General features: G+C 37.8%; 1 protein-coding gene across 3 annotated transcripts in view; it reads left to right on the top strand.

The window, feature by feature from the left end:
* FTO (FTO alpha-ketoglutarate dependent dioxygenase) overlaps positions 1–16,486 on the top strand; it is a 215,521-nt gene that overhangs the window by 78,222 nt on the left and 120,813 nt on the right. For 2 of the 3 annotated variants that reach the window (XM_084215061.1, XM_084215062.1), the window contains exon 8: positions 14,258–14,382. In XM_084215061.1, the coding sequence (XP_084071187.1) occupies positions 14,258–14,382 (125 nt within the window). Of the gene's footprint in view, positions 1–1,083; positions 1,186–14,257; positions 14,383–16,486 lie in introns of those variants that run through there. The other variant, XM_084215063.1, reaches the window with a different exon arrangement.

Genomic DNA, 16,486 nt, shown 5'->3' with positions numbered 1-16,486 from the left:
TCACAGTATTAAAATGACTTTGCAGTGCTTTGTTCAATAGAACACTAGCCTATTTGTGGGGGAAGAATGTCCAAAGGACATCCTAACTTCTGTTCTCTACAGAAGTGTTTGATATGACACAGCATTAAGGGATAGAATCAACCCCATACATTCTCAATTTCAGAAAGAGGGGGAAAAAAACCTGAAATACGAAGCTATTCCCACTAGAAATGTTGTAAATCTTACAAAATATATAAGCTTTCCTCTTGAACATACATCAAAGGCATAAAACTTGGGAGATTAAAATATGTTTTTAATCTTAGTTTGATGAGCAAAACTTTCACTGTAATATTTATTATGAGAGGCTCTACTTGTGTTGCCTCTTCCCTTTGTTCTGTTTATATATGACTTCCTTTCTTCCAAAAAAAGTAGGAAGTATCGTTTTCACAAAGCCCAAGGATATTGCAATGGTTTGTTCATTTAAGCTGAATTGCAGGCCCACGTGGCAGACACAAACTTTTCTTTTATTGTCCTGGGTCCCAGAGGACAAGCAATGCTTTCTGATGGCTTCCCATGAATGCCTTTCATTTGTGGAGGAGTTTCAGTGGCTTATGCTGACTGTTCAAAGATCAAACAGGCAGGAAAATTGTGGTTTTATGAAACTTAGCCAAGATCTTTGTTATTTTCTCAGAAGTTTTTCCTCTCTAACCCTATTTTTTAAAGGACAGTATTAGGACAATTAGTTTTAGCGACTGATGGGGGAAAAAAAAAAGATTGTTCTATCATTTTCTCTTTAAAATTTAAGTATTTTCTTGGTTATTAGAAAATTTGTAGGCATGTTTAAAGAAACTACTGACCATAATTGCAGTCTGTCTTTATTGCATTTGGAATCACTGGTATCCAAAATTAAGCTTAAAAAAATGTTGTGGCTGTTTGGTCCTGCAATTTGATCTAATTTGGGCCACTGCGCCTGCCGAGTTTTGCTGAAATCACCCAGTTGGGGTTTTTTTCGCCTGGGTACAAAGGTCTGTCAAACAGATTTGATTGTCATTTGACCTGTCAAAGTCTCATTTGTTTCAAGAACAGTGTTTTTTCTCTCAACAGGTTCTCTTACCATTCATTACAGAGATTTCCTTCTTGCTCAGCTGTTGGCAAGCTTAAGTATTGGAAAGAGATGTGCAGACCACAATGTCTTTTTAACTGCAGCAATGGCATGTTTTGCCAGCAATACACAATTTTCACTGTGTTACTCATATAAAACCTCATGTTTTTCATACAAAGTCACTTTTTGTTGAAGGATTACTTTAATAAAACTAAAATGTCCCAAGTTTCTGAAGTGAAACCTGTAGCATCTTTAGGGGTCAGCCGTAGCTGTAACTTGAACAGCTGTACAACATGCATCCTAGATTGTTTTTAATTGTCTTCCCTTTCTCTAACAGCAGTAATTCTTGTTTATATTGTCAAGAACCTTTCCACTGAGCACAAGAGCACCATACTTTAAGGTCACATGCTTAACCCCACTGCGGGGTTACAATGTAAATGGGCCCCCTTTGTTTTCATTAATGTGTGAGGGGTGGGTGCAAGGCAAGGCTGTTCACAAGGCTTAAATAACTTATTGTAAAAGTGTCCCAAAGAAAGCATATTTTGTCTCCATACCACAGTTGTTTAGCATTGCTCTTGTGCATCCAACCGACAGCCAGTTTGGCAATGGATTTTGTGTGTCATTTTGTTCTTTTGACCTGTGATACTTTTTTTTTTTTCTTTTTTCTTTTTTTTAACCGAGCTAATGGATTCACCTCAAATAATAGAAAATGAAGCTTTTTCTCCTTCTGTTCCTGATGGCCTGAAAAGTAGTAAACAAAGCTGGAACTGCTCTTTTCCACCCCAAACCCTTTACATAACAATTTGCCAGCTACTGTTTCTGTGTTGATGAATAGGTTTAAAATTAAGACTTTCTAAAAATGTCAAATTAAAATAGTATTGTCAGTGCTTTTAATCAGTTAAAAATTAACAAAGCACAGCCTTTTGAAATGGCTTCAGGAGTTTGAAGTTTTTTTCCTACCTTTCACTGATGTATGAAGGAAGAAATATATTGAAATATTACAGGTTGTTTTGATTATCTAGAATTTGCCCTGAGATCCAAGATTTCACAAGATTTCAAACCCAGTGATGATGGTAAATTTTGGCTGTCACTTTTAGTTGTTTTTTTAGGCCAAAATAACTTCAAAAAAGTTGAAGTGATGCTGTTAATTGCTGCACAGGGTTAAAAATGGAGCCATTGAGGGGGGAATATCTCACTTTTTACTCAGGATGAAAACTCTTCAATATGAACTTAGGTTCATGTATTTGGTTGTTCTATTTTAAATGGAAATGCTGTGACAAGTTTTCACAAATGCTTCTTAAAATACTTCTTTTCCTCCTAATAACTGCAATGCTCTTGGGCTTTTGGCAGAGACGTTTTGTCTTGGGTTTTAATTTTCTTACAGTACATCTCTAGTAAGAGCAACTTACTACATCTAGTGATCTCTCCAGTATGGCAATCACTGATTTGACTAGTTGTAAACAGGATGAAATCTGACAACCTTAAAAGATAATGTAGAACTCAAGAACATAGGGGTAGTCTGATATTTAAGTAGTTCTGTTAATAAATACTTAAGAAAAATTTTCTTGAAACAAAAATAAATGTATAGCATATAAGATGGCAGTAAATATGAGTCTTTCAGCATGCAGTCTTGACAGAATTGTTGCTGAATAGGAAAAAATAGTCAAATATTGTTAAAAAGCAGTCCATATCCTAATGAAAATGTTATAGCTTTTTTTTTTTTCCTGGAGGAATTTACTTATCCCTGAAGATTGATTTGGTACACATAAAAAGATTGCATAATGACATCCTAAATAAAAAATTTAAAAGTGGAAAAAAAATAAAGAACACCAACTCCAGAATTCAAATGCTGAGGAGAGACACTAGTTTATCAAATGACATGTTTTCCTCTTTAAGAAGCTAAATATTTTTTATTAATAAGTTTATTAATTTAACATGAATAGTTCAGGTGGTTGTTTGCCTGGGCTGTACCTCTAACATGTGCTCTGAAGGGTGATTTGCCCTGTTGCATCATGGTGAAGCAGAAGGTGAAGCAGGTAGACGGTGACAGTACGTGGAGATTTTTAGAGCTCTGGCACAGCTTGTCATGATGTATTTTAACAGTAGAGGTTTTTCTACGAGAGAACACAGGTCAAACCCTTCTCCACAAACTGCTATTTTTCATTTCTGCAGCAGCCCAGGAGACATAAAAGCTTTTTTGGGCTGGTGGAGAACACGTCCTTTGTGGCATGTCCTCAGTACATGTCTGTTAAGGATGCTCAGGCAGTTTGTGTTAATGCATCCTTGCCATTGCTTTTTTACCAGTGGATTAAGGGTTCCTGCTGGAAGAGAGCAGAGGTGATTAGGCAGCCACCTCTGACCTCTCTCTTAAGTTGGACTTTGCAGCTGAACTTGAGAACCCATATCTTGTTTCACGTGCCTGTAGAAGGAAGAGTTGGTGAGTGCTGAGGCAGGAGCTGGGAATGTCGTGGTGCAGGGTAACAGAATGCACTGTTACAGGGTGTCTGAGCTGTAACAGCATTGTCTGTTTTCCAAATTATATTGTCTTAATTTGTGAGCACATCATGCAAATGTCGACTCTGTTGAGTTGCCAGAATCTGCAGCATGTGATTTTTGTTTCAGAGAGAAATCAGTGTGCATAGGTTTGTCTATGTTTGATCTGGTGATCACGCTTTGTTTTCTTTGTTAGGCACATGAATCAGATTATTAAAGTTTATTTTCCCTGATTGAATGCTGTCATATTAATGAAAATTGTCTGTATAATTTTTTTTGATGTAGTGAAATTTTCAGATAGTTGGGCATTCAATCTTCAGTGTTGTAGCATGGTGTTTTACTGGAACACAGCTCAATCAGACTAATCAATAGCTGCCTACAGCTGGCATTAACGGCCTTATAAAGTGTAGATTTTACAGATACACTGCATTCAGAAGAAAAATAAATAGCAATATATGTTACTGAGTTCCTGGCAGAGTGGAAGTTGGCAGCTGAGGATGAGAACCTCAGTGGGAGTTGGTGTGTCCTTGGAAGGGGTGGAGGTGTGCCTGAGTGTTCCTTGGGTTAATGCTCCAGATCCACGATGCTGCCCTGAAATTCCTGGAATGTGATTGAACAGTAACTGTGGGTGTTTGGTGTCCTGGTGTGCATACAATGCAGCAAACGTAGGTTTACACATATAAAATTAGATGGAGTTTTAATATTTAGTTTAGGAGAAGTGGTGGTTTGTGTATTTTTATTTTTTTTTTATTCTGGAAAATAAAAGTGTAGTTTTCTTTTGAGCATACAGGATGTAAAGTTTGATCTAACTTATTAACTGTAGTTCAACACTGTGATTTTGCAATTATCTTTTTTCTTGTAACATTTGTGTTATCTTTATGTACTAGTAAGATATATTCCCCTTTATAACCTGTAATAGAAAATTAATGTTCATATATAAGTGGCATATATATATTACAGGTTTATGTAGTTTTACACTCTAATTAGCCAGAATGACATGTGCAAAACTTTATTCCTGAACATGCTCTAAATGCAAGAGAATTAAGAGTAAGTACTTGTCTTGCTTTTTCAGAACGAATCTGTGTTTAGTGTAAATACTGAATTCAAACTAGTGATGGTACATATTTTGGGCAACTGTTTGAAGTAAGTTAAATCAATAGGCTTTTCTGTTTACTCTCCCTTGTCAGCTCCACCATTTTTAAAACTTGCTAGTACATTGCATTTTGTTGTACATTTTACACGGCACATCATCAGCATTTTCATGGCCCGTGTGTGAAGTACCTAGCCCATGGTTTGATGTCAAATATAGTTATGTACTGTAACAAAACTGGAGGAGAGTGGGGCACTGAAATCAGACAGCCTAGTGTTCTGTTGAGGTACAATGATCATAGCTTCCAAAAAAGTGTATTTCCATGTGCTGTTGTCATCAACTACTGGCAATGTCTGCTGTTGTTCTCCTTGCTGCTTGGCAATGTCATATTCCCCATACATTAAATACATGTAGTGTAGCAGGCTCTGGTTTTGTTTGATTTCCTATGTTCTTCCCAGCAGTGTGCTCTCAGTTCTCTTTCTGTCTGTTTTGCCATGACAGCTGGTATCACTACTACACTTAAATGATTATGAATTTTAAATCTTCACAATGGTGTGCCATGGTGTCACTGGGGGTAATGAAGTTGTTACTTGAGCCAAGTGTGACAAAACCTCGTTTTTGAAAAAGCACGGTGAGAATCCCATCCTCGCAGGGATATCCACAGACCTGGTGCCTTTAGTGCTGTGAGGATGGTATTGAACCCCTTATGTCATTTGAAGATATGATTCAGCTGTATGTGGTTATCTTGCATATGTACTAAATTGCTATTCTGCTGTGGCATGTGTCTTAGACAAAGCATGCCCACAGGCACTTCTGGACATGTGGCTTGCTGTTTCATTTGATTGTGGCTTGCAGCTTCTTCATTCTGCAGTGTTTAACCCATTCTGTAACTAGGCTTTCTGTTTTAAATTATGTCAATGAAACTAATGACACTGGAAATACACTTTAAATTTCTGCACAACTATGTTTTCGACAGCGTGTTAAAAGGTATTGTGACTAAGGCAGTAAGTAGCTTGATGGCAACAGGTAGTGGCTTCAGTGATGGGAGGAAAATGCTGAATTCTAGGCTTTTCCATACTAAATAGATATTGAGATGGGATGTTCAAGAAAATCAGTAATGTGACATGTAATTAAACACTAAAAAATAAAAATGTAATCATGATTTCAGAATCTAGCGTTCACTGTTTTCTATTTATCTTCATAGCTTGTCTATGTTTAAAATTTGTTTTGGTGACTATTACTGTTACTATTAGAGATTCCAGTTTGCATTTTGAGTGCTACAAAGAGCAGAGATTTAGGTACAACTTTGCATCTATAAATATTTTAAGAGAAGCTGGTATGTAGTTTAGAGTATTAGGGCTTCAATATAAATTAGATGAGTCAAAGCAATACCTCACATCTCGAATTATTTCATTAGAATCAGTAAAATTATACGAGTATTTAATTTGAACTGCAGTTCATTTCAGTGCCTGTGAGATGGTATTACCTACTTCTGGCTTTGAAGCCCATCATATTTTCCTCTCATCTCTCCTCCACCCTAAATTATTCATAATAGTTGATGATGTTAATTTTGAGATGCTAAGAAAATTACTGGGTACTCTTTCGAGTTCTTCTGAATGCATAAAATCATTTGTTGTATAATTCTTCAGTGCTTATTAGAACTGCACATAATTGTTGGTGATGGAAATTCAGTGTGCTGGCCGAGTGAGCGTGTGCAGGTTGTACTCAGTGTGATTCAGCACTGCAAAATCTAAGCTATCCAGAGTGCAGATTAGCCAAGTGAGTCTTGTAGTGCATCTTAGCTCAACTGATTTCAGCAGCAGCAGATAATCACTGAAGCATACACTGCTGTGCAGTCCTTCAGAACTTAAGTGTTCGGCGTAACTACTGTTTGCATGTGACCAAGATGGAAAAAGGGAGGTGTATACAAAGGAGTGAATTATAACAAAGAACACTTTCTGCTTCAGTTCTTGTTCAGAAAACATATGTTCAGCCATGCAGGCAACAGTTGGGGTAAAGACACTGTAGGTCTGGAAACAAAAGGCGTGTTCTTTTCTTGCATTCACAATGTTCTCAAACATATTCACTTGTTAGGGACTGGCCTGTCAGCTGGATCTTCTTGCAAGCGTGATTTCTTTTTCCTGACTTCTTTCAAAAGCTTTTTCCCCCCACAATGTTTTACACTTCATATAATCCACTATGCTTGCTAGGCCTGCCTAGTCTTTGTGCTATTGATGATTCAGAGGTGGAGGGGCCATGCTCTGGGAGAATGTGGCTGTAGGGTAACCTTTCAGTCACCCATACATCTGAAGATGCTAAGCCACTCTTATTCCAAGTATCTTAAGTGGTTTGGTTGCTCTTTCATGATGAGGTGGCTTATACTTCACCTTTAGAACACTGCCAAACCAATTATTGCAGCAATAATATTTTGAAAATGTTTATCTTTCTACATTTTTTAGTTTGTAACCATGTATTGAAAATCTTACAGAGACTCATCATACCTGCTTAAATCATCCAGTAAAAATAACTTTTTTTTCTCTCAATTAGAAATTCATTCAGTTGTGGCATGCCAGAGTAACCAAAAATTACTTGGGCATTACTTCTGTTTGGATTCTTTTTTCCTCAATATACGGTTCAAGACCCTGATATAAATATTCTTATATAGGCATAAAGGTAATGCTTATTTCCAAATTAGCTCAACCTGGTTTAATTTATGGCTTTCAAACTCATATAGCTAGAAAATGTACTGCTTTAGCTCCACAGGTATAGATAAATGGAACAACTTTCTAGTGCAGACAAAACCTGCAGTTTCTTTGGAAATGTCGAAGTGATCTACTCGCTGTAGGTTTTTCTAGGTCAAACTACTCATCTATCAAGTCAGGTATTCATCCTTTGTTGTCAGCAGTGAATACCTCAAAGCCAGGCAGGGCTGCCTACATTTTAATGCATGTCGACTTGTACGTAGAGCTTAAGCATATGTCTGACTTTAAGCATTCTGCTCTATAATTGGGTTATGTACATGTTTAGTTTTGATGTGCACCGTTGAATATAATGGTAGGGCAGAATATAATCTTTGTGGCCATGGCTTCACACCAGGAACTTGAGTCTCCATTCCTTTTATGCTACAGAAATGACGTTTCTTTTGTACAATTCTCTATTTTTTATGCTTTATTTAAAAGCAGACATAATGTTTGTCTTAAACCCCGTGATGTTATGTTGAAAGTTCTCAATCAATAACCAGAACAGTTAGGGAGTTTTGTATTGGCTTGCAGATTATTCATGTGTTTTGTTGCAGTATTAATAGCGTTATCTGAATTCTCAGCCTGGGAAATTACCACTGATAAATGTCCAATGATTAGAATTTCCCATATAAGACCCTTCAGACCATGAGGATTATTTACTCAACTAGAAAATCCTCAGACAAGAAAACTCCATGTAAATATTTTCTGTTGGAAGGTGCCAGCAAATGCATCCTTGCCAACGTACGTCAAGACTGCCAGAAGATCTGTGAGGATGGGGATTAACTTTTTAGCACTGTCATCTTAAGAGCTTTGACAGGGAAACATTATTTAAATGTTTTTTCTTTGACTCCGTATGACTGAAAAGATGTTAACAGTAGATAAAACTAATATAGAGCAGTTAATGATACTGACATCTATTCCAAGTCTGCACCTATTTCTTTTCTTGAGGTCTATGTCAGAAATCCTTGAGAATACTACAGCTTTAAAATAAATTGTCCTTCCTTCTCAAATGAAATTTGATGATTTGTCTCCAGTCTGATAAAAGAAAGCACATGCTACTATATTGCTTCTTTTGAGGAATTTTTTGTTTTGTTTTATAGGCTCCTTAAAAATAAATTGGTTTAGATGTTGCAGTGACTTCTCTGAATCTCAGAAAGAAAATAGTTAATAATAATTTCTTTCCCTTCAGTTCCCGGGAGCCTACCTTCATTGCCCAGTTTGCATATAACAGCTAGTAAGAGTAGAATGTACTGAACCTTAAACAAATCTATTAGGATCACCATGGCAAGAAACTGGGAAAATGGCAGGAAAAACGAACAATGATTTTGTAAACCCTCCAAAGGTCAGAAAAAGGCTTTCAGTAAGTATGCAGAGGCTAGAAATCAAATCCCATTTCCTATCATAAGAAACCAGTTGTTGTAGCAGCAGTGGTTAATGTACTGTATGTGAAAGATTTAAGACTAGTTGGAAAGCTTTGCTTCTGTTTTATTAGGCTGCTATTGAAAAGCCAACAGCATAACTTCAACTAGGTGCTTTGAGATTTCTTAATGGGCTGTCAAGGGCAAGACACCAGGTCTGTGCTATACTAGCTCTTTCCTGTACATTAAAACAACAGGGGCCAAATGATCATATACAGAAGTATGAATTACTTGATGCTTTCTCTGTTCCATATGGTCAGCCATGTCTTTGGCAATTAATCATGTACAGAATCAGTTGAGTGCTCTCTGAAGCATTGAAGTCAACATTTAGTTGTACCTGTGCCAGTGGGGGCAGTGGGGGTTGCAAGCGTAAAATAGCAGGATGAGGAGCTGCTGGCGCCGAAGCCAGAGCAGCTGGCTTCTATAAACAACACTTTTTTCCTCTTTACCTTTTTTTTTTTTTTAACTTTCTTTGACAAACATGACTCATTTTTCAATATCATCCAGAACATGAGGGTTGCTGAGTGAAACTGTGATATCTGGCATAGTGAATTAATAAACAAAAGGCAGAGAATTGGGTTTAATGTGCCCAAATTACCGGGTGATAACTTAAACCATGCTGGCTGTTTCCATTGTATCAATGAAAATGGGCACATTTGCTCATATTTTAAGTAGAAATTTTAAAAGTAGAGAAGAAATGAGCAGGGTTTTGTAATCAATTACTAGCTTTTTTTATCATGGAGGAGTTACAACATGTTAAATTAACATGGCTTAATAGATTTCAGGTTCTTTTTCCCTCCCCTCTAAAAGGGACCATGTTCTAGTTTCATAGAATTTCATCAGAAAACGTCTTTCACTGAAAGCAAATAAAATGACAAAAATAACAGGAAAAATACAGAATAACATTTTAGCCCTACTTACAGATTTTACTCTTTGTTTTTCCTTTCTGTATTAGTTATTGATTTTTTAGAGATGACTGCTATGTTAAAATAGAAGTGGTTGGTAAAGATTCAGAAGTTTATCCTATTTAAACTGGTGGTGAGTAAATTAAATCTTAACTTGGAGTGAAAAATCTGATTTGTTGACCCAACAAAGTAGGACCAAGAGGCAAACTGTCCCAAGTGTCACTTTAGTTCAGACTGAAGGCTAATTTGTTTGACAGAACACTAAGCTTCATGTCTCCAGTTATTCAGTGTTTCTAACCTTATGTCTGACTTCTCATGAGGTCTGTACTGAACGAAGAAAAAATCTAGCTTTATAAGATGGAAAATGTACCAATGTGGGGTTTGGAGTGTTTAGATGCTGGTTTTTCTTGCTTGTCTGTAGGCATGTTGTGATATTCACCCAGGACACACAGTTCAGCAGGGTAGTGGCCTATGGATGTTAAAACAGAGTTTCTTCTGCTGCATAGCTAAGGAAAAATATTATAAACCTCTTACAATACCTAGATTGGCTTTGTTATGGATCTCATTTTGTGTGTATATTCTGGGTGAATAGAAAGACTAGGTTTTAACAGCTTCTATTCAGTCCTCCGTCACTGATATATTTTGTTGGTGATAATGAGAGAAATGGGATGTTGGTCTCTTGAAATCTCATCTTAGAACCTCCCTTTCTTACATAATGAGAGAAGATGCTCTGATGGCTCTTGCCTGATATGCCTACATTTAGTTCTGCTGCTGTACCAGGAGGAAGGCAGTTTCCTAAATACTATGTTTAATGTAAAAGGCTGGATTTGCTCCTGACACATGTGTACATACACATATACAAATATATATGTTTTTATACATATATATATGTGTGTGTATGTAGCTTTAGGCTTTTTGAGAGCTGAGCTGCGTGTTTGTTTTTTTAAGACTTGTGCCACTTGGGTTTTACAAGGAAAACCCTAAATACAGAATAGATCTGTATTTAGGAGAGTTGGGTAAGATTTACTGAAAATACTAGCAGTACTGCTTATTGAAGAGGTATGCTGGCCAATGAGACAAGGAGTTGCTTCCCACAAGTGATAAGCAATTTGCGTAATCTCATTGTTTAAGTTGTCCAGGATATGTTTTTTGACAGCTCAGGAAGAAGAAGAAAGAAAGTTTCACCAGTTTGTAAACACTACCACCCTCAAGAATCTCTGTGAACACAAGGATGAGATAAGACAGGCTGTAGGGCTGGTTGCATTGTTTATTTATTCTACTGTCCTGCAGCCCCGAGTGTGCTGAAAACCCCTGAGTCAGGGCTGAGTCCAGCTCAGAGCTGTGAAGGCTTCACTCAGCATTGGGCACAGGGGGCCTCTGAGGCAATTATCTGTCATTAAAAGAATTGAGGCACAAGATCAGATTTTCTTTGATGGGATGTGCAACTGTAGTGATGTTCAAAAGAAGGTCATTCCTGCTCTTTGGAGCAGGGGTTGTATCAGCCGGGTTTCTGATGGGTTTTTATCAGTGTTGATGTGAGGAAATGGCTTTCCCAGCTGATAACATCTTTGACCGAGTTTCTTGAACCCTTGACCTTTATCAGTTGAAGTATATATTGAATCCCCTTGTTAAAAATAAATCCAAAACCAAGTTTGGAAAAGACAGCTTTCAAAGGAACATGCTTTATAATATTATTTTACCCAGAATGCTGCTTTATTTGTTACAATTTGAGATTTTTACTGCTATTTTAGGAATAGCAAGTTATTAAGAAATGCCTCTATAAAAGCTACACATCAAGCCCTGCACTGGCATTTCAGGTGACCTTACTGCCCTTTCAGCACCGTTAGAAAACAAGTAAATCAGTTAAATTGCTATGTATTGTTGTTGTATGTTGCTTAATAATACTATTTCACCCTCCAGGTAGCTGTGACTGTACTCACAGGGCTCAATAAAGAAGCGTTTATGATGTCAGTGTCAAACTATGCGTTTGACTTGAGCCATGTACATCACCACATAAATGAAAGGTGTTAACAGAAGGCTGGAGCAATATAATTATATTCTCAGGAAAAAATAAATTATGTTCAGTTTCCGGAATTATGATGTTTCTGTAGGTGGAGGGGACTTTACTTAGACCAAACTTGTAATTTGACCAGGTCAACAGAATTCATACCATATCCCATACAGTGTGACTGTGAATACTTGGAAAAGTGATCACCCATCTTTGACTGATAATACTCCATTGACATAATCTTTTAATCAGATTTTAACTGAAAATTCTGTAGCAACTCCCAGTTTTCCATGCTCTGCATTTTGTGAATCATTATTTTAGGAGATCTTGATGTTTTTTGCAGCAAATAACTACTTTTAGCTTTGTGAGGTATGGCATCATTAAACTTGGGACTTTCCTGAAGTCTGGGGGAGAAGCAGACATCTCACCATCACAGTGGATTTTCCTGTCCCTCTGTGAATCAAATGGCCATCCAAAGATTCTGAAAGGAAAACTTGGTGGACTGTGGCCTTGCTGTATGGCTGCAGTCTGATCATCCTCTAATAGAGAGGTAAACTCTGGCTGTACTGCTCTGTCAAGTCTCGTACATGATAAATATAAAAGTTAAAGCCTTATTAGGTGTGTTTATTGTGAATGACAAGGAGTGTTAATTTTCACCATTAAAGAATGTACATCAGCTCACGTGAGTGTGTTTCACTTGCTGAAGTCCTCTATCAAATCCTGCTTCAAACTGTGCAGCTGCTGGAAATGAGGCTCTAAGGTCAGGATTGTTGGAGTTGGCGGATATTAGAGCTTGTGGAAAAGATGTTGTAGGTCAGTGCAAGGGAAACCCATGTCATGGAATCCTTATCTGAAAATGCTCTCTGGCTTTTTGTTTGCTTTGTAATGTCAAAGCAGGGTCAAGAATGTGATCTGTACAGACAGAGTTTTGAACATTTGGGGTTTTTACAAGAAAATGTTCTTTTTGATGTTTAAGTCCCATATGATGGGCTAATGCCTTTTGGTAGGCCAACTGGTAGAGCTGGGAGGTGGGGAGAGAGATGCTTTTTGTTCTTCGCTTGTGATGCTGGTGCAATAAAGTTATTTTCTGTCTCTGTGAACCCTGTCATGCTTCTCTCTTGGAATGACCATAGCAGTAACGATACTACTCCTGCTTTACATAGCTTAAGAAATGTATTATTTGTGTGTTATCGTTTCTTGCGGAAAAAAACCAAAAACCTATCAGAATGAGGATAGATCTCTCTGTTTTCACAAACTGAAGATAACACCATAATTTCTCTCACAGAATTCCCATAGGAATTTTTGTTGGGCGGGACAGAATGTAATGTGTATGTGATATTGAAGAGGAGGCAAAATGCTATGTGTTTTGTCACCTTGTTTTAATGAGGCAGGTTATGCTGGGAATAGGAATTCCAGCATTTGGTTTTGTTTGGTTGTGTTTTCAAACTCACATGCACAACTTCTTAGGTCAGAAACTTATTTTTTGCCTCCTTTTCTGTGAAAAGAAAACAGGTTTGCGCAAGAATTCCGTCTGTTCTGTCATCCTTTCCAAAAACATTTCGATGCTTTGATAGGTTTGCAGAACGTGTGACTGGAGGTTAGAATCTAAAAAAATAATTCCATGTCTATTGGAGGTTGATTAGGGTGAAAAAGGCAATATAATATCTTTACTTAAGGAAAAGACTCTCGGTCTCTGCCATGGAGACACTTCTGCCCATGGAGGAGCATGTGGGCACTGGTGGATATAGGACTGGTTGGTAGCTGAGCATCAACCATTTCCTTCTCAGCTTGGCAGACATGGGGAAGTGCAGGGAGAGAAGAGGAAAAAATGGTGCAGGAGGGAGAAGGGTGATAAGAACATCCCCAGTTCAACAATATCAACATTAGCTGTCAGCACAATGGGAAGGCCAGTAACACGGTCTGCAGAGACTGAGCGTCATCCTGCTTCACAGATTATTTAAATCCATTGCATGTATATATGTAAATATGTATTTTTGCACAGTTTTTCATTTATTCCATATGTGAAAAGACTTTATTAATTGTTTATCTGAAGTATTTAACGATAAAGAGAACATGTGGGCATCAGCAGAAATTCCATGCAGCAGATATAGTACAAACGGGTATTTTCTTCAACAGCTTTACCAGGGAGCAAAGGGGAGGGTGAAGGCCCCCAAACAAATGCTACATTGAGGAAAATACTTCTGATATTATTTGATGCAAGATAATATTTAGAAAATAACTATGGCTCAAGAAAATATGGGCTAGAATGCACAGTGTCTTAGTGTGATACTTAAGGCAATGAGATTTTAAGGTTTACCTTATGTGCCATGTATATTGATTAAATACCAAATATATGGTGGCCATTTCTAACCATCATTTACTGTATTGATTTGTCAGCAGTGGAACTGTAATAAAAAAAGCTATTGATTTACTGTCCTTATTTGCTTATGGGCTTTTTATTAATTTTACACATTGTTTCCTATTTCTAGATTATAATTTTTATGTGTTTCCTCCCTTTAAGACAAGTCTGGTCCTTTCTGAGGTTAGAAAAGAGCAACAAATTGAGGAACAAAGGAATGAGACCATCAGCTGCTTCCTGCTCCTGCTTAAGGAGAGACAAAAGCTGCGTAAAGAATGGACAGCAAGGTGAGAAGTACTCCTATAAATCCCCTTGAGTGGGGAAAAGTAACTTAAAAAAAATTTTAAATTTTCACTGTTCAGACAGTAATTCCTTGAACGGGATAGTCCTTGTTTCTGTGGGTAGGCTGTTCTCTTACTCATACAGTGCAGGCTACTGATAACAGCACTCAGGTCGGCAGCACTCAGCTCTGAGGATGCCCTCAGGTTTTCCACCTATTGCTGACAATATGAGCCATGCTCTTTGCTGGAATGCTGTGCTAAACCTGCACTTCTTGGCTCGTGCCCCTCCCATTTCCCTGTGGTGACCTGCTGGAGTTAACTGGATGGTGTTGGGTGAGATGGACACACGTGTATGCACTGCTGGAGTTCCTGTCGTGGGCTGTTTTACTGTACCCCAGTCCTTAAAGAGAGCTCACTGCCATGGAGCAGGGGATGCTGTCAGCAGTGTTTTAAAATTGCTTATGTCTGTGTTTGGAAAGGTTTGTGTTGCTGGGGTGTCATCAGCTGAAGGCATTTCAGAAGCACCAGATACACCGTACTTTTAGTTTGTTCAGAAGCAGGTGGATGAAAGAGGATTTCCACCATGTTCCACCTTGTCCTTCTCTTAGGCTGCTCAATGAGTTGATGCCACCTTTTTTCACACCACTGTCTAAAAGCTATAGGTCTATACTAATTTTGTAATATATTATTTTCTTTTTTTGATATTTATATAAAATATCTAGCAGTCTATTAAATTTTTCTGCCAAATATACAGCTTTTATTTAAAACCAAGAGACGTTCCTTACAATTAAATACAGATTTAGTCAAAAGTATTTTTAAATCATATTTTTGTTATTTAAATTTAGCATTTAACTGGCGTGATTTTTTTACCTGCACTAATTAAAGTTAAGGGAGATCTCTTGTATTTTGCTGGTGTAGTTTCTGAAGACTCTGAGATTGCTTTTAAAATGTTATCTGTAGATTTTGGGTCTGACACTTGGGTATCTTTTCTGCGCAAATAATTAAACAGCAAAACGAAGCTGGAACGTTTTAGAGACTTTAGATAAAAATTGAACATAATTACACAGAATTAATTTGCAAATTACAGGTTGTGCTTAATAAGTTTGTGTTCCAGTGAGTATGGAAAGTATGCTGCTTTTTTAAGATTTCAGAGTAAGCTGGGTCTAAAATATTGTCCATATTATCATGTGGGATTTACATTTTTCTTCTTGAACAATTTAAGGGATTTTTTATGGTGGCTTTGTTGGGAATTTTAATTTGGTTTTTTCAATTGGTTGGGGTTTCTTTTGGTTTTTTTGGGGGGATGTTTTTTTGTTATTTTGCCTTCCATCACCATGCTTACTAAATAATGCAAATGTTTAGCTACGTTGGAAACAGGAAATCACTTAAAGCTTTTCCATGGGACGTGTGCATTTTTGTTATGAAGCAGAATAGAAAGCTTCTGATGAGTGGAATACCTTTTCAGAGTTCATTTTGTCCGACAGTGATTTCCTAATACACAAAGTCATCAGCAGTCATGGCAGTAATGAGTAATTCAGGAGTGCTGTGGCTTTCAGTGTGCCTGGCCCCACTTGCTGCTCACGGGGAGCTCCGGGGCTGGAGCAGGGCTGCAGCTGGAGACGTAGCCCAGCCTCTGACACAGCAAAGCTGCAGCTCTTGGGGGTGGCAGAGGCACAAGCAGATGAAGTGCAGGCCTTCTTAAAACTAAACACCTGAAAGAAAATTTCAAGAGCATTGTGCCTTGAAAGTTCTGAAAGAAAGTGTCCTTTGAGTATTAAATATCCATAATCCTGTTTCTTTCTATTTGATGTTTCCCATCCCAGTGACCTATCTGGGAGTCTCATCCATATGATCTGCATAAAGAGGCTGTTACCATACACCTCACTTGGCTCCATCAAAGCCTCAGCTCGGTGTCTGCAGTGAAACACTGGCTGTGGCAGCCATGGAGCACACGGTGCTGAAAGTTATAAAACGTCCGCCGTGCTACGAGCAGGGCTGCCCGTGTTTTAGAGATCAGTCTATTGTGTACTTTGGAATTACATGAGAAAAATGTGCTTGGACAGGAAATAATTAGCACTTGTCAAAGGGCAGGCAATAGGTTACAGTACTT

This window comes from Fringilla coelebs (assembly GCF_963513975.1).
Source record: "Fringilla coelebs genome assembly, chromosome: 14".
Classification (NCBI taxonomy): Eukaryota; Metazoa; Chordata; class Aves; order Passeriformes; family Fringillidae; genus Fringilla; species Fringilla coelebs.
The sequence above is the reverse complement of the archived record's forward strand: the minus strand, read 5'-3'. Positions and strand labels throughout refer to the sequence as shown.